Source organism: Tauraco erythrolophus, chromosome 11 (assembly GCF_009769465.1).
Source record: "Tauraco erythrolophus isolate bTauEry1 chromosome 11, bTauEry1.pri, whole genome shotgun sequence".
Lineage (NCBI taxonomy): Eukaryota > Metazoa > Chordata > Aves > Musophagiformes > Musophagidae > Tauraco > Tauraco erythrolophus.
In genome coordinates, this window is record NC_141475.1 from 13,394,401 (window position 1) to 13,416,202 (window position 21,802).

General features: G+C 40.8%; 1 protein-coding gene across 1 annotated transcript; it reads left to right on the forward strand.

The window, feature by feature from the left end:
* The first annotated feature begins 1,400 nt into the window (after window positions 1-1,400).
* On the forward strand, window positions 1,401-21,466 carry DIPK2A (divergent protein kinase domain 2A). The gene is made up of 3 exons (XM_086618419.1): window positions 1,401-2,054; window positions 17,043-17,346; window positions 20,037-21,466. Exons 1-3 carry the CDS (start codon window positions 1,401-1,403, stop codon window positions 20,366-20,368), a joined length of 1,290 nt encoding a protein of 429 aa, XP_086474545.1. The 3' UTR covers window positions 20,369-21,466.
* The last annotated feature ends 336 nt before the right edge of the window (window positions 21,467-21,802 follow it).

Genomic DNA, 21,802 nt, shown 5'->3' on the forward strand with positions numbered 1-21,802 from the left:
TAGTTTTACAGGATGGTTCTCAAACTGTGGCCAGTAACGTTGACACGGAAGGACTGTGAAGGCAGCCTGCACAGCATGCTGCGTTCTTCATTCAGGCGACTGGATGGCTACAACCTGTAGGTTCTTCCCTCCAGGTTCGGGATGGGATGAACGCATTTCAAAGGATCGATGCGTGTAGTGGTCCCAGGATAAAACAGAGACATCATCAAACACATGAACTGCTCGTGCCAGCACTGGAACTTGCAACGGGAAAACCCGTCCCGTGGCCTCAGCAAACCAAACTGGTTTGTGCAGCTGGGTTTACTCTGTCAACTGCTTGTGAACGACACGGAGTTGTACGAGGTGCTTTGCACGAACCTCGGTTCTGCGCTTCTTTCCTGATGAAAAGCACCGTAAACCGGGCACGAAAGGCAGCGCTGCAGCCCCAGCGGGCTGCCGGGCACCAGCCAGCCGCGAGCACCGGCACCGCACAGGCCGGGCCGGGCCCGAAGGGGAGCGGCCGGGTCCCGCCGCGCCCGGGCGTCCCGGGCACCCGCCGGGTGCGCCCGGCACCGCGAGGCGTGTCAGCGAGCGGCCGCTTAGCGGCAGGTCTGAGCCGCGCTGGCGCCAGTACTGCCGCGCCAGGCGAGAGCGGCGGGACCGCGGCAGCCGCCCTTGAGGGCGGGGGGGAGCCGTGAGAGGCGGGCAGGGCCACGCAGGGCGATGGGAACCGAACTGGTACCAACACGATCGGGTGCCCCAGTCGCGTAACACCGCTGCCCGGGCCGGCCTTAGGCAGGCCGCTTCCCGCTGAGCAGCGAGTGAGCCCCTCCGCCCGGGGCGGCGGACACACAACATGGCGGCGGAAGCTGCCGCCCCCTCCGCCGCCGCCCCGGACGGCACGGAGGTCCGGCGGAGCCGGGGGCGAGGAGGCGGGTAGGGCGCTCCGCCCCGCCCCTTCGCCAGCGCGCGCGCCCGGCCCTCCCCGAGCCCCGCCCTCCCCGCGTCTCCCCCGCGCGCGTGGCGGCCCCGCCCTCCGGCTCCGAGGGGGGCGGGCCGCACGCGGCCGCGCCGCGTCACGTGCAGCCAATCGCCGCGGCCGCCGGCGATCGCGCGACGCCCCGCCCCCGGTGGGCGGGGTCAGCAGCGGGAGGAGAAGCCCCCTCCGGAGAGGGGAGGGCGGTGCGCGCCCACCTCCGCGGCGGCGGAGCCCCTCCCCGGGGGCGGGGCCTCCCGGGCCGGCGGGCCGCTGGCGCCTCCCTCCCCCCTCCCCTCCCCCCTCCCCGTCGTCCCCTCAGTAACTTGGCTGCCTTTTATCGGGCGAGCGGCGAGGCGGAGAGTTTATTGGTGCTGGAGCTGCGGCGCGGCCGGGGCGGGGAGCGAGCGCGGCGGAGGGCGGGGGCCCGGCGCGGCCCGGGACGATGCTGCGGCTGGTGTCGCTGAAGTTGGGGCGGCTGTACCGCTACGTGAAGCTGGCGGTGCTGGGCAGCCTGGCGGCGGCGCTGGTGCTGAACACGCACTCGCTGCTGGCCTCGCTGCAGCGCAACGAGCTGTCGGAGCGGCGCTTCCTGCAGCTCAATAAGTGCCCGGCCTGCTGGGGCACCAGCTGGTGCCGCAAGTTCCTCAACGGGCAGCTGCGGCTGGAAAGCTGGGGCCGCCTGCGCCTCTTCGACTTCTTCAACGTCAAGAACGTCTACTTCGCGCGCTACGGGGAGCCCCGCGAGGGCAGCCGCCGCGTCGTCCTCAAGCGCCTCGGCTCCGCGCAGGAGCTCGCCGACATCGACACCAAGATCTGCCGCCGCGCCACCGGCAGGGGCCGCTGCGACCTCCTGCAGGCCCTGCACGCCACCGAGTTCGCCAGCCTCAACGGCGACGTGCGGCTCCTCACCCCCGACGCCGTGGAGGGCTGGTCGGACCTGGTGCACTGCCCCTCGCAGCGCCTGCTCGACCGCCTGGTCCGCCGCTACGCCGAGACCAAGGACTCGGGCAGCTTCCTGCTGCGCAACCTGAAGGACTCGGAGCGCATGCAGCTGCTCATCACCCTCGCCTTCAACCCGGAGCCGCTGGTGCTGCAGGTAAGCGCGCCCGAGGCGCCCGGCCGGCGGTGCCGGGATGGGCACCTGCCCCCGCCTGCTCTCCTCCTTGGTGCTGCGCAGCCGCCCCCGCCGGCTCGGGCTGGGCAGGGCTCGGCGGGCCCCTCGCTGGAAGCCCCGTCCCGGCCGAGCGCCCGCCGTGGCCCTTCCTCCCCCGCCGTGGCCGCGGTGTCCTGTGCCGCCGCGGCGGGCGCGCGCAGCCGTGCCTCTGGGCGGGGGGAGCGGGGAGAGCGGGGCTCCGGAAAAGTGGGCCCCGAGCGGCGGCGAAACGCGGGGGCATCTGCCCCTGACAGCGGCTCTTCGGTACAGATGCCGGCTGAGCGGGCTGAGGAGAGGGGCTCCCATTCCCGCTCCGGGCAGGAGGCGTTTCTTTATCTCAGTCTCATAGTTTTTCTTCCTGCCTCCAAGACTTCGTGCACTTTCCCGATTTGTCTTCCTCCTCGGCGCTGCGGTGCCTGAAGGCTTTAACTCCTTCTCCGTCCTTCTTGCCTGTTTCATGCTGGCAGGGAGCTCGCTTCGCTGTGCGGCGGTGAGCGGGGAAAGCGGGCAGCTGTTCTGCAGGCGGGGTGGCATGCTGTGAGGCAGATGCTTTCTGCTGGATTATGCCTTTCTTACAGTTAAGTGTTGGGCTTTAATCCTGGGGCGTTTCCCGTAATACGTATATTCCTAGGCAGCTATGGGAGTCGATGGTTAGTTTCTTAGGGTCTAAGTTTAATAGATAGTGGGTAGAGACTTTACTGTAATGCTGTTGTACTTTCCTTCTCAAAAACTGGCTCATGTGCTATGTCATCTTATGTGAACTAAATACAATGTTTTGGGTTTTTGTTGGTAAAAATTAGAAATAGGTGTTTTGTAGCCTGAAAATGGAGTGACAAAGAAATTCTCTTTCAGCAGTTACATATTTTATATTCTTTAGTTAGGAGGACTGGTTATGTGCATAGACTAGAAATTTGTGCTTTAACATGTCACGTAAATTTTTAGGTGAAAAATTTGTGGGAAACTTTTATTCTGTGGCACCACTCAGTTGCTTCTGTTGCCTATCTATTTAGATTGGGATCTTTGCATTTCAGCTCTTAACACTATCGAGGGAACTCCAAGTATGCCTTTAGTCTGTAAGTTTGGACTCAGAATTGTTTTGGCTAACTACTGGACTGTCCTTGCCTTTATCTGCTGTATGATAAAAAAAGAATATTTTCAAATATGTTTGAAAGCATCACTGCATGATTACGGTTATAAACATCTGCTGTTTCTCTAGTGAGAGGCCAAGAAATATCTAATGCTCAAAAAGCAGTCAGTGCTGCTGGCTTTACCCACCAGCAAATTCACCTATTGATTATTTTCTAGCGCATGCATTGTATGAACTCTACTTAATTAATATATGTTTTTAGGTAGTATTCCTTCTGCCCTTCAGTCTCTTCACGTACAGCTCTTGGGTTTTGTTTTCAAAGTTTCCAGTTTGCTTCTCAGCGGACTTAGGGTACAGTATGTCTTTTCCATTTTACCGTAGTTGCTCCTGAGCACAGTGAAAAAAGAAAAGTCCACCTAAGTAAGAAAGTCAAAACTGCTTTGCCGAATATATTTGGAAATTCTTTGAGAATCAATTTGTTTTGGCTCCATTTCATGGAACTTACAGTTTTGGTTTTGAACACTGGTTCTCGCATAGCGAGTGTGGACCTAGATGGCCAGAAAACAGCTCTGTGTGTTTCTTCATAATTTGCGGGGCCATTGTGTTCTTCACAGACAAAGGGTTTGGCACATTTGCAGCATTTACTATTGTGGAGCGGATCAAAGGCAGTGGGCAGCACTGGCTGATGTAAGAGCATTGATTCCTGATAAACTTCTCAAGCTTCTTGATAAACTGTTGATGAGCCCCGAGGCTGTCAAGCAAATCTGTTGGAGATGAAAATCTTCAGACCTGAGCTTAACAAGCACTTTACTCGCCATTTATCTTAGCGAAGGTGCTGCTGAGAGCAGAGCAGGTCAAATTGGTGGGAAGTGAGGCAGCCTTTACCAGTCCAGTGTGGTAAAGTTGTCCGTCACCTCTTACCAGATCAAAAGTGTTTTGCAGAGTCTTTTAAATTTTGATGAATAGGCTATCCTGGAAAATATTTCTGGAGAACTTCAGGCCAGCTTTGTGTGTTGAAGCATTCCAAATGTATCCTACCGAAGAGTATTCATCAACTTCGGTAATAGATACTGAAGGTTTGAATACCTTCCCTCGGTTGGGAATGAAAGACCTTAAATGTATGAATCGGAATGCACTCTTCTTATTTGTATTTAACATGTCACATACCACTCATTCTCACCCTCTGCCTGAGAAACTCTTAAGGAGCAGCTAATTCTATATTATGCAGCTATTGCAGCAGGAAAATGCAAAGCACTCTTGATGGGAGGTGAAGTTACTTTCCAGAAGTGACAACTGGCTACTGAGAAGTTTGCTTGTATTTATACATGAGATATCTAAAACATCTTATGTTATAGTTTCTGCAGTATTGCTGAGGGCAGATATTGGCAGGGGAATGAGACTTGTAGGCCTGTTCTGAAAATCAGCTGCTTCCAAGAAAGGAAGCTTGCATGACGTCATCTGAAGATTCAGATTTTTATTTTAAATAAAGAAATAAATATACATTTGATGCATGTAACTGATGCTGTCTGTTTGTCACCGGGAGGCACAAGGAAAAGTATTGCTAGTTTTTTGCCTTGAGCTTTTCATGAAACACTACTGTGACTGCTTAAAACACTGTCATGGATAACAGTTTGGGTTTAGAAGCAGGAGATGACTTCTAAGTTCTCAGTGGTCAGAGCATTAAAGTTCTGCCTTGTTTAATTAAGTTATAGGAGCAGCTGAATGTAAATAGGCACCAAATTTAAAGCTTGATCTTTGATTTATAATGAAAAATTCACTATAATCATCTAGAGCTAGTAATTTGTGGATTATAAGACTTTTTATCAGACATTGGGATTTTAGCTTGAATCCTGTTTGGAGTATGGATTATTCCTAAGCTGCATATTGTCACAACTGACTGACAGCTTTTGCTGTAGGAAGTTTTCAGGTGGAGCTTTAGCCCATAGCATAATATACTTTTGTTACAAGTCTCTGAATAGTAGTAAACCAGCATAGTTTTGTATAGATTACTTATTGTAATCCTAACTCAATATTTATATTTTTTATAGCTTTCTTGTTAACTTTCCTTATCCGCTTTCTTGTTAACTCTCCTTATCCGCATTTGTTAAACAGTTACATAGGTGTACTCAGTTAAGAAGTCAGCCCTGTTCCCTTTTTACTTCATGAAGGAAATGGAAGGACAGCTGCATTATTATTCAGTACAGTATACATCTTTTCTGGGTATTAAAGTATTATTTTTACTTCATGGAATCTTACTAAACTAGTCAGTAATTAAATCCTCTCATGTTTTTTGTCTGAATTCACATTTGAATGAAACAACCTGTATGTGAGGGTTGAGGAAATAATTTTTTAATTTGAAGTGTTGATGTTTAAGATTTAACTTCTGATAGATTTGGGTTTTTTCCTTCCTCTTGTAATAGTCCTTTCCTGTAATAAAGGCAAGTAGTTTTTAGTAAAATAAGTTCTGATCTGTAATCAAAATTTGCTACATCTAAACCAATATTTTAAATAAACATGAACAGCTTATTCGGATGAAAACAACCACAAAACTTACTGCTGTTTGCTTCAACTCATTTAATGGAAAACAGAGTATTTTAAATAGGAATCACCTGGGAGATAGGATCTGTGCATGGCCTGTGATTCATAATTGAATATGATGACTGTGCGTGTCAAACACTTGCAAATATAGGTCGGCCAAAGTTGCCTTGTGAAGGAACAGCAAGATTTTAAAAATAAATTGGATTGCAGACTGAGTGCAGTGTGAATATTCACTTCTTGCACAATTTATAGAACCAGCATGGATGTAAGTAGATTTACCCTCACCCTATGAGTTTTCATAAACCACCCACCTTCTAGTTTGTCTTTTAAAAATAACTGTAGTGGAGAAACTTTCTTCATTTTTTTTTTTAACCATGATGTGCACTCAAATGACAGGCGTTATTCAACTTTATGAAGTAACATGATTAATTTTTATCTTCACTGACAAATAGAAACATAAACTTACTGTTATAGAACCAAAAATGTTTGCTGCCTGTTGTTAATTTCCATAGAGGCTAAGATTGTTATTCAGTGTTTGACTCTTAAAAAAGTATTTTTTTTTTCCCCCTCCCCTCCAATTCCTAGTAAGTTTGTTTGGTTTTTTTTTTTTACAAAACCATGGCAATTCAACAGAAAGATTTGGGGAAATAGTTAAACTTTGTCTAGACATACCTTTTATTTCCATGGAGCTTCTGCTCTGATCTCTGTCAGCCTCCAGATTTCTTATTTAGAGCCACTGTGGCTGCTTCTTAACAGTTTTTGAGCTGATGTCGTTGTGCCACCATAGCTGCCACGCTGTGAGCCGTGGTATGTAACCACACGTTGTCCAACACACGAAAGGCTGTGGCAGAGTTTTAAGTATTGTACTTAAACACACACAAAAAAAAACCAAACCCAACAACACCCAAGAAAGCAAAGTGGAGAATTCCTTGTTCTGGGAGCTGGGGGAACTACAGTATAACTCACTACTGCTCAAGTAAGAAATTGTTTCAGATAAGAAAATTGTATTTTTCAGTAAAATGGTTGTATTTTTCCTAAGATGTTGTGATTAGCTGAAAAGACAGTTCACATCTGTCCCGGCAAAACGTAAACATGGGTCCTATTAATTCTTGTGGCAAAAGCGCGTCCAGAGCTGGTCTCGCGATGCTCGGTCTGGCCTTTGTGCTGGCTGTCGTGTTGGTGTACGGTTCTGCCAGGTGCACAAGTGAAATGACAGTGCATTTGCTTTGTTTTCAAAGCAAACTTGCAGTTTGCACACAAACTTTGCTATTGAAATAAAAGTAAACAAAATGTTTGCAAGTAATGTGAGGTTTTTTTTCAGATCATAGAAGGTGTCTGTGAATTATGTCCAGAGTGCATTAATCCGACTTTGTCTCGAGCTGTAGCTTTTAACAGACTGTTTAAAATGGAGATTCTTCAAAGAATGATGGTGAATGTTTGTATCTTGTATGTACATTAAAGTCTCAAAGACTTTTATTTTTTCTAAGAAAAATTACAATATCTATATAGAAAAAAGCCATATTTCTGCATTTTTAATAGATTGTGTATATCATTACCCTTCCCTCAGATATGTATTTAGCTTTCTAAATACTGAAGCTTAATGGCTTTATTCTTCTCCCAACTTCTGACATTGTTCCTTGTGGAAAAAAAAACCAAACCCAAAACCAACAGCTGTGTCTCTATTCCTAGTATAATTACTCTGCATGAACAGTCTGTTGCCACATAAGCTAGAGTTCTTCTGGTTTCTCTTATGTCATCATTGAGGTTTCTGTTTGGTTTTGTTACGGGAAGAACAATAATTGACATCTGGTAAACATATATTAAAACATGAACTGTGATCTCTTTGGAAACAATTTCTTGCGCTGAATTCACTCAAAGTAGCAATTTAGCCAAATGCTTTGCAGAATTGTTTTGCTGATCCATACATAACGCAGTAAGAAGTAAACGGACAACTTTTCTTGCCTGAGATTTCTTTTCTTTTATTGTCATACACACTGTTCTAGTCATAGGTTATTTTCTGTAGTTCTACTCTAAACACAGTTAGAATACTATCCAGTTTTAATACTCGGTGCCTTTTAAACTGTCTTCATTACTCAATTTGTTTTTTCTGATACATATTCCTATGCTAAATACCAAGTAGTGGGTTTAAGGCAGTTAGCTGCACTACCTGATATGTCCTTTAGTTGATTTGTATTATTAAGTTCTGTCTCATACAGATACTGGCATTTTGACCTACTGAGTAGTATTTAGCGTGTAATATTTTAAAATGTTGAATGTTTTACTCTGATCTTTATGAAAAGGTTAAAACCTGGTTTGAGATCAGTTGTTACTAGTCATATCTCCAGTTGCTTTGTGACTTTTTGGTTATCTGTGATTTTATTTCATTTTGAAGGTTCACTGTAGTCTGCTGCAGATGATTATAAGCTCTGACATCCCACCCCCCGCAATTACTCCTATGCAGTTGAATTTTTTTTTTGTTTGAAAGCTATTTTTTCTTTTTGCAGTAAACATAAACTAGGCTTAAGAAATGTCTCTACAAGTGCTACTCTTGGGTAAATGGATTTTTTTTTTTCTTTTCAACTCTTAACTTTTCTTAAAATTCTTTTTTATGCAATCGGTCGAGTGACACCTGTAGAAAAGATAACTCAGAAATGCAAATTATTTAATTTTAGGTGTTAAAGTCTTTAGTCTTTCTTGATTCCTGTTTTACGTACTTCTAAGTATTGTGGAGAAAGGAGATGAATTTGTTGTCTGTCCCTGAATTTCCATTGTGCATATCTTTAAAAACAAGCGAAAAATTACGGTTTTGTTGAATTAAAATTGAGTAGTCTTGTGCTACAATAATATTCTGCTGATTTGATTGTGTTGAAAATTGAAGAGTTAATTTTTGCAGTGACATATGAGAATACATATTAGGCCAGAAATGGCTCATACTTGTCACGTTACTGTATTTCCTTATATTTAAATGACCAAAACTATCTTCATCCTTCTTTCCGGTGAAACTTTCCTAAAGTGAAGATAGGTGAGTAAAGTATAAGGAATGTTTTAGAATACTCTAGAAATTCTTGAAGTTTTTATGGTTTGATGAATGACTGTCTTAATCTAGAGGCTGCTGAGAAATCGCGATACAGACTTAAATGGAAATTGTAACTGACAGTTTTCAGTAACACAAAAAAAGTGTTACCCCACATTCCAAACCTTGAAACACCAGTGTTGTCCATTTGCTTCTGTTATGTCTGATGTAGAGGGGAAGCTGTGTTTTACTTCCCTGAGTTAAGTAATTTTGGCTTTGTTTTAGTATCTTTAATTTTGCAAATTAATTTTCAGAAATAAGAGTAGGCCATCTTTGCTAGGACCTCTTTATATAGTGATATATTCCAGGCTCATAACTGATGAGAAGTAGACAGTGATCATTTTCATCTGTTGCAAATTCAATCTGAACAAACTTTTATGAACTACAAACTAATTTCAACAGGTAACAACCAATACAACATAAAATTTTCTTTACTATTGTTCTTGCATTTAATAATTATTCACTAATTTATTTGGAGAAATGGTATACCTCTGCTAACACTGTGAAATAAAACTTCTACAGTTCAAGTGTTTGACTTAATCATTGAGCAACTTCTGATTCAGAGTGGGTTTGTGTTTAGAGTTGTCTTGTGTGGTTTTGTCCTATGGTATGTCAGTTCAGCCTGGTATGTACCTCTTGTTGGCAAGAACTGTTTGTAGTGACTAGTTGAAATGTAATCAAACTGAGCAAAAGGCAAATAAATGAAAGAAACATAATTTCAATGGGAATACTAATATTTGGAATATTCAATGAAATCCACTCTTCACTCTGTGTGTGTCGGCTATATATAGATGTATACGCTTGACTTCTGTGGGAGTTTTAGTTGAATGTCAAATGATTTGGCATGTAGTTGAGAATGAAATTGTTTTCATTATACTCAGTAGCATTCACAAATGCATTTGAATACATATCTTCTAGAATGCAGATCGATTCCTGACAAAAGAAGGCATCTGTGCTTAGGCTGTGCTTTTTAACCTTCTTTGACCTGAAAAGTTTCATTGTAAAATCTGATCTCCAGGTCTGCCTGGTTCCAGAGCTTTACTTATTTGCCTTGGTGACTAATACAAGTGCTACTTCTGTTTACACTGCAGAATCAACAGCACTCTGTGAGAGAGAGCTAATTTTCTTCCTTTTGAGAAAGAGCGTATTATTTAAATTCTACTTGCCATGCCAGTTTGTGCTTGGGCAAGCACATTTCAGTAGGATGATTTTAGCAGAAGCATCACAAAGAGCATAATTCTGCCATGAAAGCCTTCAGGATCCTAAGGAGGAATAGGAAGAGAAATCCCTACTCTAAATACAATGCATATTGCAAACCAAGATGTAGCTCTTTGTTTATTTGGTTTGATTTTTTTTTAGATGGAACTTACTTTATATAAAAATTGATTGTGACATGTAGCATCTTCAAGAGCAGTTTTGAAAACGAAGTGTATTTTTTTAATGGTACAGCGGAACAATAGCTCAAAGATGTCAGTTGTTACCTACACTGCTTTGGCTTTTTTTGAACTTGATTATTAGGATGAATTATATGCTTGATTATGATCAACTAATATCCTTTAAAGTGTTTAATTCAAAGAGGATTTGTGTTATTGCAGACTACAATAGGCTTTATCAGCTTCAAGCTGGTGAGTCTTTACTGCATGATCTAATTCACAGCTCTGAACATTCAAAACCAGTGGCAGATTTGTATATCTTCTCGTGTTTAGACAGATGGAAGTGAGGAAGACAAATGCACTGATAATGTGGTTTATGCTTCAGTGAAATGATAAATTCACCCTATTAATTTTCAATATTTATTTTGAGACTACAGTACATTTGTTTTAAATACATAAATGCAGTATTATTCTTTCAGGAACAAAGTGTCCTTTGTCCCTTTGACAGGGTTGGTTTAGGTTTTTAAGCCTTATTTAGGGAGATATTGTGTAGCTACACTAATTAGGGCAACTAAAATACTTTTTTGATGTATGTATCTCTGAGAATGGAGGTAGCAGAAGTTTTTGTCTGTTTTCCATCTTTCTGTTAGAAGATGATACATATTTCTCTGTGAATAGAGAAAGGTCACAACTTTAATGAGGGAAAACTTACTAACGTACCTGTTTGTAGTTTTTCATATGCATTACTATATTTTAAAATACTTTTAAAAGCTTAATTGTGGTTTCCATGGCATTAGTGTATATATTCACAGATACAGCATGAGTGGGTGCATCAGAATTGCAGATTCTTTTGTCAAATAGCTGTTTCTAGCTGTTTTGAACGAGAGGTTAGTTTTTATCTTAATTTGTCAAATGCACATTTTTAAGTCTTCAAATAGCATATTCAAGTACAAAATTATCTAATTAAATATTTATACTGCTAATAATTTGAGAATTAAAATAAACTCTAAAATAATGTTATGCATTACTCCACAGCTATCTACTAAGCTTTTTGTTTCTAAATGCAGCTTGTTCATGGAAAATATGTTTAATGACTGTACAAATTTGTGTTCATGTCTTGCTGGCTTTCAGAATTTTAGTAATGAAAAAAAATAATCCTCATGTTAAGCTATCTGTGACTTCATCTAGAAAGATGCTTTCAAAGTAGAATAGTAAAGAAGTTACAAATCTCTGCTTGCGAAGACAACAGATCTGCACTTCAATTAGTATTCTTGTCAAATTCACTGAGTGAATATAAAACTGCGGAATGAGGCACTTGTACATATTTTTATCCCCTTCTTCGGCTACTGACTTGGGTAATGAAGTGTAGATGTGGCTGTTACATGCCAGTTGGAAGGGAGCCAAACCAGAGATGTTTGTACATGTGCAGATGTTGGCAGGATTCCCTGCACTCCTGTTGTCAAAAGATCTTTTTATTGCCACAGAGTTATAAATATATCTGTGTTACAGTACGGCATTGTCATGGTTTAACCCCAGCTGAAACTATACCCCATGCAGATGCTACCTCCTTGCAATGGAATGGGGAGGAGAATCATAACAGAGCTTGTAGGTTGAGATAAAGACAGTTTAATAGGACAGAAAATAATAATAACAACAATTATAATAAGAGAATATACAAAACAAGTGATGCACAATACAATTGCTTACCACCTGCTGACTGATGCCCAGCCTGTTCCTGAGCAGCGATTGTGCCACCCCTGGCCAACTCCTGCAGTTTTATATACTAGATGTGATGTCAGGTGGTATGGAATATCCCTTTGGTGAGTTTGGGTCAGCTGTCCTGGCTGTGCCAGCATCTTGTGCATCTGGCAGAGCTTGGGAAGCTGAAAATCCTTGTCTGCTTAGCAACAACTAAAAGCATCAGTGTAGTGTGAGTATTGTTCTCAAACTAAATCCAAAACCAGCACTATACCAGCTATGAAGAAGAAAATTAGCCCTATCCCAGCGGAAACCAGGACAAGCACGCAGATGTTTTACTAGTAATGTTTGGAATGTTCACTTCTTCATAAACCAAACTGCTCCTAGAATTTTCTGTGTGAAAAGAAATTCACTGTACACAGTGCAGGAAGCATAATAGATGTGTTTTAAAGATCACTGTACCATTGTGACTAATGCTGTACTTTCAAAATCATTTTAATTAATTACTTAAATCCCAGCTGCTGCTGGAATGGAGAAGTCCTCTCTTAGCTCCTTTCTTCTCCTTTGTACCTGGCTATTGAGGCCTTCTATCTTTTTTTTGTCAGTATGATGTGATGAGCTGGATCAGGCTACTAATCCAACTGAACACCAGCCCAGCAAGTACCAGCTGCATGGCTTTCCTAATGACATGGAGGAGGGGATTGAAATGAGTGTACTTGATGGGTTGAGAGGGATGGACACCATCGCTTCCAGTGGTAGCATGGCCTTTGCCAGGTTCAATTGTTTGTGGTTGAATTTGTATTTGGAAAGGGAGGCAAAGGCATAAGCAGAGCAGGACTGGAATATAGGAAAAGAGAGGGGTGGTCCAAAGTTGTACTTAAATAAAAATATTTAGGTATTATTGCTGTAGCAGTGGAATTCAATATATTGCATTGACTGCCAATAAAATGCAGCAATATGAAAGTGTTACGCACAGTTGGTGATATCAGTTAAACCTGTGTTTATCAGAGAGTGTAATTGGGTAAATTTTCTCCAGTTTAAGATATAAATTTGTTTTTGTAAGATCTGGATAAAGTAGACTTGCCCCGGAACAGGACTAATGTGTACACACATTTGGACTTCCTCAAGACTAAGCTGTATGGCTCTTTCCTAATAGATACTGGTAGGCAGTATTTTGAATTCTCCTGTGATCCCACTCACTGGAATGAAAAATTTTTGCTTGCCCAGAGTCTGGAGGTTACACCTTAGCACCAAATCCTGCTTGCTTTTTGAGTGAAATGACACGTTCCTTTGTAAAGTAATTTCATTTGATGGACAATGGCCATTTGCTAATTGGTTTATTTTGATCCAGGACTGAATACAGTAGTAATAAATGTGCACAAAACCTCATTTTGGTGGGGTTTACTGATGCTACAGGCATGAATTTTCATTATATCGGTCTGCTTGTAGAATAAGTAGGGAACACTGAATTAGCACACATTTCATTTGTTGGAAGGTTGGGCAAAAGACCCCAGCCCAGCCAACTTCTTAACTATGGAATGCATGACTTTGACTTGCCCTGAACTAGTGGATATTGGGCCCTACTTAACACCTTCATAGTTGCTCTGACGCCTACAGATAAAAAACCCCTAAAGACTGGATAATGTTACACTTACTGCATAGTAGATTAAGTTAGTGAGGGCGGTTTAGTTCTCAATTACATGGTATCAAAATTTGAAAATACTGGTCTCAAACACATCAAATTAGCTCTGTATCATTCTCAGGATTTTTCATGACTAGATTTGCCTGTCAGGTACCTGATCTGCGGTAGATCAGGTGATGAAAATCCAGACACTTGAGCGCCCCAGACCTGTTCTGTTACTAATATGTGTCTCATGCCCTTTTGACCAGCCAAGAAAGATTCTTTGCAATGGTAAACACAGTTATTTTCCCTAAAATTCTCTTCTACATCTCCTGTCTTAGAGGTTAGGTTAATGGCTTTTGCCGTATAGATGGCAAACTCAGTCAACAGTATATATTAATTATTATTTTAATTTCTTCAAATGTACCATATAGGCATGATTGGCTATGTGGAAATTTGAAAAGTCCTTGAAAATTCCGTAGAGAACATCTTGAGCCAGAATAGTTTGAGATGGATGCTCAGCTTCCAGTAGGATCTAGTTATGAAATAGTGTTAACACATAAACAAATGGATATTTTTACTCTCTCAAAATTATATTTAAGATATTAAATAATTTTAAAACTGTAGATGAACAAATTTCAATGTTCTTAAGTGTTGCAAGCAAGGACTGTTGGAAGCTAGGTACAAGTTAACTTGGTGCTCAGCCTTCATTTCAGGTACAGGCTCAATTAGGGCCTCCATAACATTATGTTAAATACTTTAAATTATATTGAATAAAAAATGTTTTCATAGAGTCATAGAATGGTTTGAGTTGGAAGATCATCTAGTTCCAAGATGTCTAGGCAGGGACACCTTTCCCTAGATCAGGTTGCTCAAAGCCTCATCCAACCTGGCCTTGAACACTTCCAGGGATGGGGCATCCACAACTTCTCTGGGCAACCAGTTCCAGTGCCTCACCACCCTCAGAGTGAAGAATTTCTTCCTTATATCTAATCTAAATCTCCCCTCTTTCAGTTTAAAGCCATCACCCCTTGTCCTGTCAGTACACACAATTGTAAAAAGTCCCTCTCCAGCTTTCTTGCAGGCCTGTTTATGAACTGGAAGACTGCTCTAAGGTCTCCCTGGAGCCTTCTCTTCTCCAGGCTGAACAGCCCCAACTCTCTCAGCCTGTCTTCATAGCAGAGGTGCTCTAGCCATCTAGATCATCTTTGGGGCCCTTCTCCGGACTTGCTCCAACAAGTCCTGAAAATTTGATGTAACCAAGAGAAACTTCTGTTGTAGTGCTGAGCAAGTGTCCTGTTTTGCTTTTTCTTCCTGCGTTTTTATCAGTAGTGTCTTTTAAAAGGTAGAGAAAACAACAATAAGAATTTTCCTCTTGGATCTTACTAGAGAATTCTTTGATCCAGTGGCATTTTGGGTCAGAGGCCAGTTAGTAGTCTTTTTCATGAAACTTGATTCTTGCCATGGAAGCATGCTTACACAGAAAATGATGAGTGAAAAATGCAAGCAAGTTCTGTGAGTAAAGATTGTAGCATGTATTGGTGATTTATATGATTGTATTGACTATAGTGATCTATTTGTTTTTTCAGGACTTTTTTAATACTAAATTTGAAATCTTAGTGTGTGAATTGAGTAAAGCTTTAACTTTGCTGTTTGCATTTCAAGAATAAGTATTAATTCTTGGGGGTAGATGTGACTTGCAGTTCCTTGTGTGTTACGGAGCTGCCAGTGTTTCTGACCAACGTCAGTATTCTAACCTTGCCTTAGCGTCAGCTGGTGCCCAGTACTTAAGATAAAATGATCAAAACTTTGATACCAAAGGAAGCACAGACAGATAAAACTAGGGATTGTTGTAGGGGAGGTACGAGTCTAAGGCTATGGTGATTGGGTATGTAAGCACTCTAACTCTTCTAAGTTATTTTTTTCTTAAGTGGGATACATATGCAGATGGGTGAGTGCTGGGCACCTCTTCCCGGACTGGATTTAGAGTTCAGATCCGTTCTACATGATGTGTTTCCTTCTAGTGTCTCTCTTTTCAATTTACTGTAAATGTTTTCTGCCATCATGGATTCCAGGAGGTATAAAGCTTCCATTCAGACTGAAACCCACCATGCTGTTCAATCCAGGTGTGGTAAAACCTTTGCTACATCATCATTGCAGAATTATGAGTTGCTTCTGGTGACATGATAGCAAGGTAGTGCACGAGGAAGGAGCATGTGCATATAGTGATATCTCCTAATTATTACAATTAGTATACATTATATTCTTAGAGTGTGCTAACTTCTGCACATTTGGAGCTTCTTAACCTAATATTTTTATGTTTTTTTTTTCCGATGCATGGTATGGAGGATACTTTTTAAATGCTTGTTTGTTCATGTTGAAGTCTTAGGGCACATTCAGTACAACTGAAGTAGGAAAAATCACAGAATCACAGAATGTTAGGGATTGGAAGGGATCTCAAAGGATCATCTAGTCCAATCCCCCTGCCAGAGCGGGACCGCCTAGATCATATCACACAAGAACGCGTCCAGGCAGGTTTTGAACATCTCCAGAGAAGGAGACTCCACGACCTCTCTGGGCAGCCTGTTCCAGTGTTCTGTTACCCTTACTGGGAAGAAGTTCTTCCTCATGTTTAAGCGCAACCTCCTATGTTCCAGCTTATATCCATTTCCCCTTGTATCATTGGATGCCACTGAGAAGAGCCTGGCTCCATCCTCATGGCAGTCACCCTTTACATATTTATAAACATTAAAAATATTCTGATGTGGTTGGTTTTTGTGTTGTGGTTTGTTTTTTTTGTTTGTTTTGTTTTCATTTTTTAGTTGCTTGTAGTTAATTTTGAAGAAAGCTACTATTGGAGACAGATTTTACTTTTGATAAAAATATTATGATGTCTATGTGTAATAAACACACAGATTATGTATGTAACAATTAATCAAGGGATAGATTGTTAAGGAATACTAGAGGCCTAAGAAACCCTAAGCTTGCTTTTATATCTTAATCTGTTCTATAATTCTTTCTGTGAGAGGCCTTCAAGTGAGAAGATCCTCAAAGGAATCCAGTCTACTGGGGAAAAGGGGAGGAGACAGAGAGAAGGAGGTGTCACTTTTTAAAGCTTTTTCCTTTAGGTTATTAAAAAGATGGGTTTTAATTAAAAATGTCAGATGCAAAATCATCTTGGTGGGAAGTACACTTGCATTAGTACAACACGCGCATAAAACACGAATAGAAAAAGATGGTGGACTTGTGCATGTCTATGTGATTTTATATATGTGTATATAGTATATGGAAAGCTACATGTGGATTGTGTATTACCTCAGGTCCTCCGACTCTGTCCCTTTAGTAGTCCAGCAAGGCCTCTTGCTCACATAAATATTTTTTGTGTTGTTATTTTTCTTTCCCTTTAAACCTTAGAAAAGTATATAGAAGTGTTGTGTTAATGGTATTTACAGGTATCTCTCCTACATTTTTTTTGAACAACCTCTTAAAATCTAAGCTGTTATATATTAATGAAAATTTTTAAAAATCTTTTTATATACAGAGTTTTCCATCTGATGAGGGTTGGCCATTCGCAAAGTACTTAGGAGCATGTGGAAGAATGGTGGCTGTCAATTACGTTGGAGAAGAGCTATGGAGTTACTTTAATGCACCATGGGAGAAACGAGTGGATCTGGCCTGGCAATTAATGGAAATAGCTGAGCAGCTGACAAATAATGACTTTGAATTTGCACTCTACCTCCTTGATGTCAGCTTTGACAACTTTGCAGTTGGACCGAGAGATGGGAAAGTTATCATCGTAGATGCAGAAAACGTTCTGGTCGCAGACAAAAGGTTAATCAGACAGAGTAAGTCTCTTCTTTCTCTCTCCTCCCCTCACCCCATGTCTCTCGCTTCTTTCTTGCAAGCACAATATTTAAAGTATGTTTAGTCGCTAAACACGCATTTTGTTGGCTTTATAACTAGACTACTAATGAATAAACTAATTAGCTTTCTTCTGCAATTAGACTACTAATTAACTTGACCAATTTGTCAATTCTACAAAATGTTGCTCTTACCTGAACTTGATTTACATATGCTTTTAATCTCTGTAATCATGCTTAAATGGAGAGGTGGGAGTGGGAAGAGGGGGTTTGGACTTTGGCTAGGTTGTAACAGAGGGATGGACAGACAGACAGATGGGCTGACAGGCTGACTTAGCTACCTTAGCTAAAATAGAGAGGTTCCTTTCATCTTTTCCAGACGTCTGCAGGGATGGAAGTCTCGGCATTCTGTTTTCTGTGAGTGACAAGACAGTCTTGCTGCACTCACTTGCCTTAGTTACATAGCCCACCTCTGGTTCAGTTGTTCGGGTAGGTGCTCCATAACAACGGAACGGAAGGAATGGGTGATTTTAGTGCTGTTTCCAAATGGGAATAGTGAAAAATCATCCATCTTTCTGTCAGCTGTAAAAGCTCAAAGCAGTGGCAGTAGGAGAGATGTTTGACAAAGTGGTGTTACATGGGTTTATATTCCTTTTGAGCATATAAGGAAAACTTTGCAGACCTAAGGGCTAGACACCTTGGACATGAAACCCTAGCTTCTGCAGAAGTTCATTGCAGTAGGCCAAGTGATGCCAGTTTGCTTTGGGTGAATGGATTTTTTTTAAGTTTTGCAAATGGACTTGATGTGCTGTGCTGCTGAGTTAACTTTAAGACTGTATTTTCTATCCACGCACTTTTCTCCAAGGAAGTATATTTTTGGTTTGGGTTTTTTTTGGTGGTATGGGATTTTGTTGGGTTTTGGTGTGGTGGGGTTTTTTTGTTAGATTTATTATACATTCTCAAGGATCTTAGATTAAAATTATATAAGCCTACCAAGAAAACCTTTGAATGTATCGAATATCCAGTACATTTACTTTAGTACTTATGGGCCATGCAAATATTTTTTTTCCCCACCCTCTTAAAGTAGTGTAACTTAAGACTTTACCTTTTGGAGCATGTCTGAATTGCTCAGTCACAAAGATGACCAAATGAACTCTGAAAGTGTTGATAAGTGCATGGAATAGGAGCAAGTAGCTTCTTGCAGAAGCAGAATGCTGAAAGTGTCGTGCTTACATCTATTGTCCGTAGTTCTCAGACTAATTTGGATCTAACTAGGATTTTGCTGCCTGATTTGTAATCTAACAATCAAGAATACAAAAAACAAATGAGGACGCAGGAAAGTTCTCAGTCTTTGTATAAACTTGACATTTAATACTGATTTCATTAATCTTCTGGAAAGGTTAATTAAACAGTCTCTGTCTAGAGCGATTAATATGCCTGTTTAGGTATTTGAATATGTATGTTCTGTCCAATTGCACTGTACAGTAATATCTAACTGTACTCTGTGTGGGACATCATATTTGAGTTTGCTGGAGTCCTTTTTTCCCATTCTCCTTTGTTGCTGGCTTTTTTTTTTCCATTTTGGAGTTTGCTGTTTATTATACAAATTTTACATAATATGTTTATAGTTTTAGCAGTCATCCTTCAGTACATTTTTTTCCTAGACTGGTTTGCAGTGCACTATGAATGAGTCGACCAACAGTCAGCTCAGAGATTACCAAACACAGATGAATTTTTCTTCGTACATCACAGTGCTGAGAGATCTGCCAAACTGTGAGACTCCATGATAACGACCTCTTCTCAAAGCTGACAGGAATCTAGAAACTTAGGATGAACATTTTTTAATGAAAAAAATGTAGTAACAACTCAGGAGATCTCACACTTAGTAACCTTTTACATGTTACCATTATTGTATAAGATATTTTCTGTAAATCAGGTTTTAAGTTAAAGAAGGCTTTGTGACAAGGCTGCTAGTTACACCTCCAAATTTTGATAACTTATTTTAAAATATGTATAAAGAAGGGTTTATACGTGTATGTGAATGCCATTTGTTTTGTTGGATTTTTTTTCTTTCTTCAAAGATTATATGTAATGCGTCTGTTTTTTTCTACGCACCTCTTAGTTACTACCATGTCTAAAGTAAAAAATTGGAAGATAATGTTTCAGAAGTTTATGGTAATTACTTTGCAATGTTTTTTTTTTGTTGTTGTTCTTCGGTAGACTGCTTGCCAGTGTTAGTTCCCAGGGCAACTGGAGAAACCAAATCTGTGTTGCTAAAATAAATCATGTTGCTTGTTTGTTTTTCTCTCAACTTCAGCTATGAATCATTCTCTTGTACTTGTTTCCACTACATTTTTTCTTCTGGATATGTGTGTGAATGTAAATTTTATGTGCTTAGTGTGCTGTTTTTTCTGCTTCCCTCTCTTTGGTGTCTATTTTACCCTCTTTCTTTCTTTCTGTTAATTTTGTATTGCCAGGACTGTTTCAGCAGAAGGGTATATTAAACTGTCAGATGCAATCTTAGACTAGAACATTTAAGAGTTCATCTAAACAAAGTTGGTTTATAGCTTAAATATTACCAGTGTGCTGTGTATTGAGCTTCTGATTGTATTTAGATGCATATATGCTCTGTCCTCCTCTCTTACTTTTTTTAATTGTCTCCTTATATTTCACAGATAAACCTGAAAACTGGGATGTATGGTATGAAAGCAAATATGATGACTGTGATAAAGAAGCTTGTCTGTCCTTCTCAAAAGAGATTCTTTGTGCTCGTGTCACTGTGGACCATAATTATTATGCTATTTGTCAGAACCTTTTATCGAGACATGCCACATGGCGTGGCACTTCTGGAGGACTTCTTCATGACCCCCCAGCTGAAATTGCCAAAGACGGCCGACTGGAGGCCTTGCTGGATGAGTGTGCCAACCCAAAGAAGCGATACGGTAGATTCCAAGCCGCAAAAGAACTGCGTGAATACCTTGCACAGTTGAGTAACAATGTGAGGTAGTCCACAGTGAAAATTTTTGGCAACACTGGCTAAAACACTATTGCAAAGACACATAGAAAATGAAGTTTTGAACTTATGTATTAAAAAGAAAAAATAATTAAAAAAAAAAGAAACTAGTTTATCACTTTTCTAAATACCATAAAAATACAGTTTTATGGTGTTATAATGTTCCTTTGCAAACAGACAAGGTACTTACTGAATTAAAGCTACTACTGACTCTCCTCCCTGACTATTTAAAAGGGAGTAGGTCAAAAAGACTGTGATAGCTTAACTGACAGCTTGTGTGTCAAAGGGTACTTTGCATAAAACTGCATTTGTGTCACAGTTTTGTGAAGCTGATGTTCTTACTTGGAAAGTCAAGTTAGACTGATGGCCTGTTTTAAAGGCCTTTTTCCTGACATCATTGTCTCATTTTTGTGTTTGTTTAAACACCTTGAAGTGGCATTTACATCCAGGTAAATCTAGTTGTCTGCATTGTTTCAAATTTAGCGGGCTTTCATGTTAATGCTGTGCAGTACATTCCTACTGTGAGTTCAGGATTCCCACGTTTAGTCTGATTTTAGGGGGTTTTACACTGTATTTTACTATGCTTAGACGTTGTGTGGGGTTTTTTTTTAAGATGATCATAAACTCAAATGTCATTTGAACTAACATTAATTCGATGTCTTTTGTAGTTCTGCGATTGGAAATACCACTTAATGTAATTATTGTACAAAACTTTTACCCTTCATGCCAGTATATATACATGACTTTAGCAGGAAATCATGGTATGAGCAAACTCCTATTTTCACAAGAGAGAATTTGAGAATTGGAGAGAGGCTACAATGAAAAGATCCATATTAATTTAAATTGGGGATAGAAGCTTGACTAAAAATAAGAATTCACTAGTCCTGTGTAGTTAAGCATAAACCAAAGAAGATGGTTTTGTTTATTAGTTTCTAAACAAATAGTAAAGAAGAAATGCTGTACTGTAGTGAAGCTAACAGTTCTCAAAATTTCAGTGGTCGTTGGTTGCTCTTTGAAGAACTTCTAAAACTATGTGCTTATACTAGAATAAAACCCTAATTTGAACAATAATGTCTAGAAAGTTAGCAGTTTGTTTTACATCATTACACCTGAATTCAACAGAACTGAGAATGGAGTTTACTGAATATTAATAATTTCTTTTACTAGCTAAATAGATTAAGCTGTCTTCACTCTAGACACCTTTTCTTGAACTAAGTTTGACTATTCCCAGCGCAGTTAAAATTGATGTGTTAGGGTTTGTGTAAATCTGGAGTTGTTCTCATAAATTATAGCTTTTATAAAAACCTCAGTTACTGCTATGAGAACTCCCTTCAAAGCTTACTCCTTTTTTTTTTAAAAAAAACCCCTACTATAACACTTCGTTTTCCTGAAGTTTTATTCATAAAAAGATACATTTAGGAAATGTAT

Excerpts from the sequence above, each read along its gene's own strand:
- DIPK2A (XM_086618419.1), top strand. The coding sequence starts at position 1,401 with ATGCTGCGGCTGGTGTCGCTGAAGTTGGGGCGGCTGTACCGCTACGTG. Across the intron at positions 2,055-17,042 it reads CGGAGCCGCTGGTGCTGCAG|AGTTTTCCATCTGATGAGGG; the intron begins GTAAGCGCGCCC and ends TTTTATATACAG. Across the intron at positions 17,347-20,036 it reads CAAAAGGTTAATCAGACAGA|ATAAACCTGAAAACTGGGAT; the intron begins GTAAGTCTCTTC and ends TATATTTCACAG.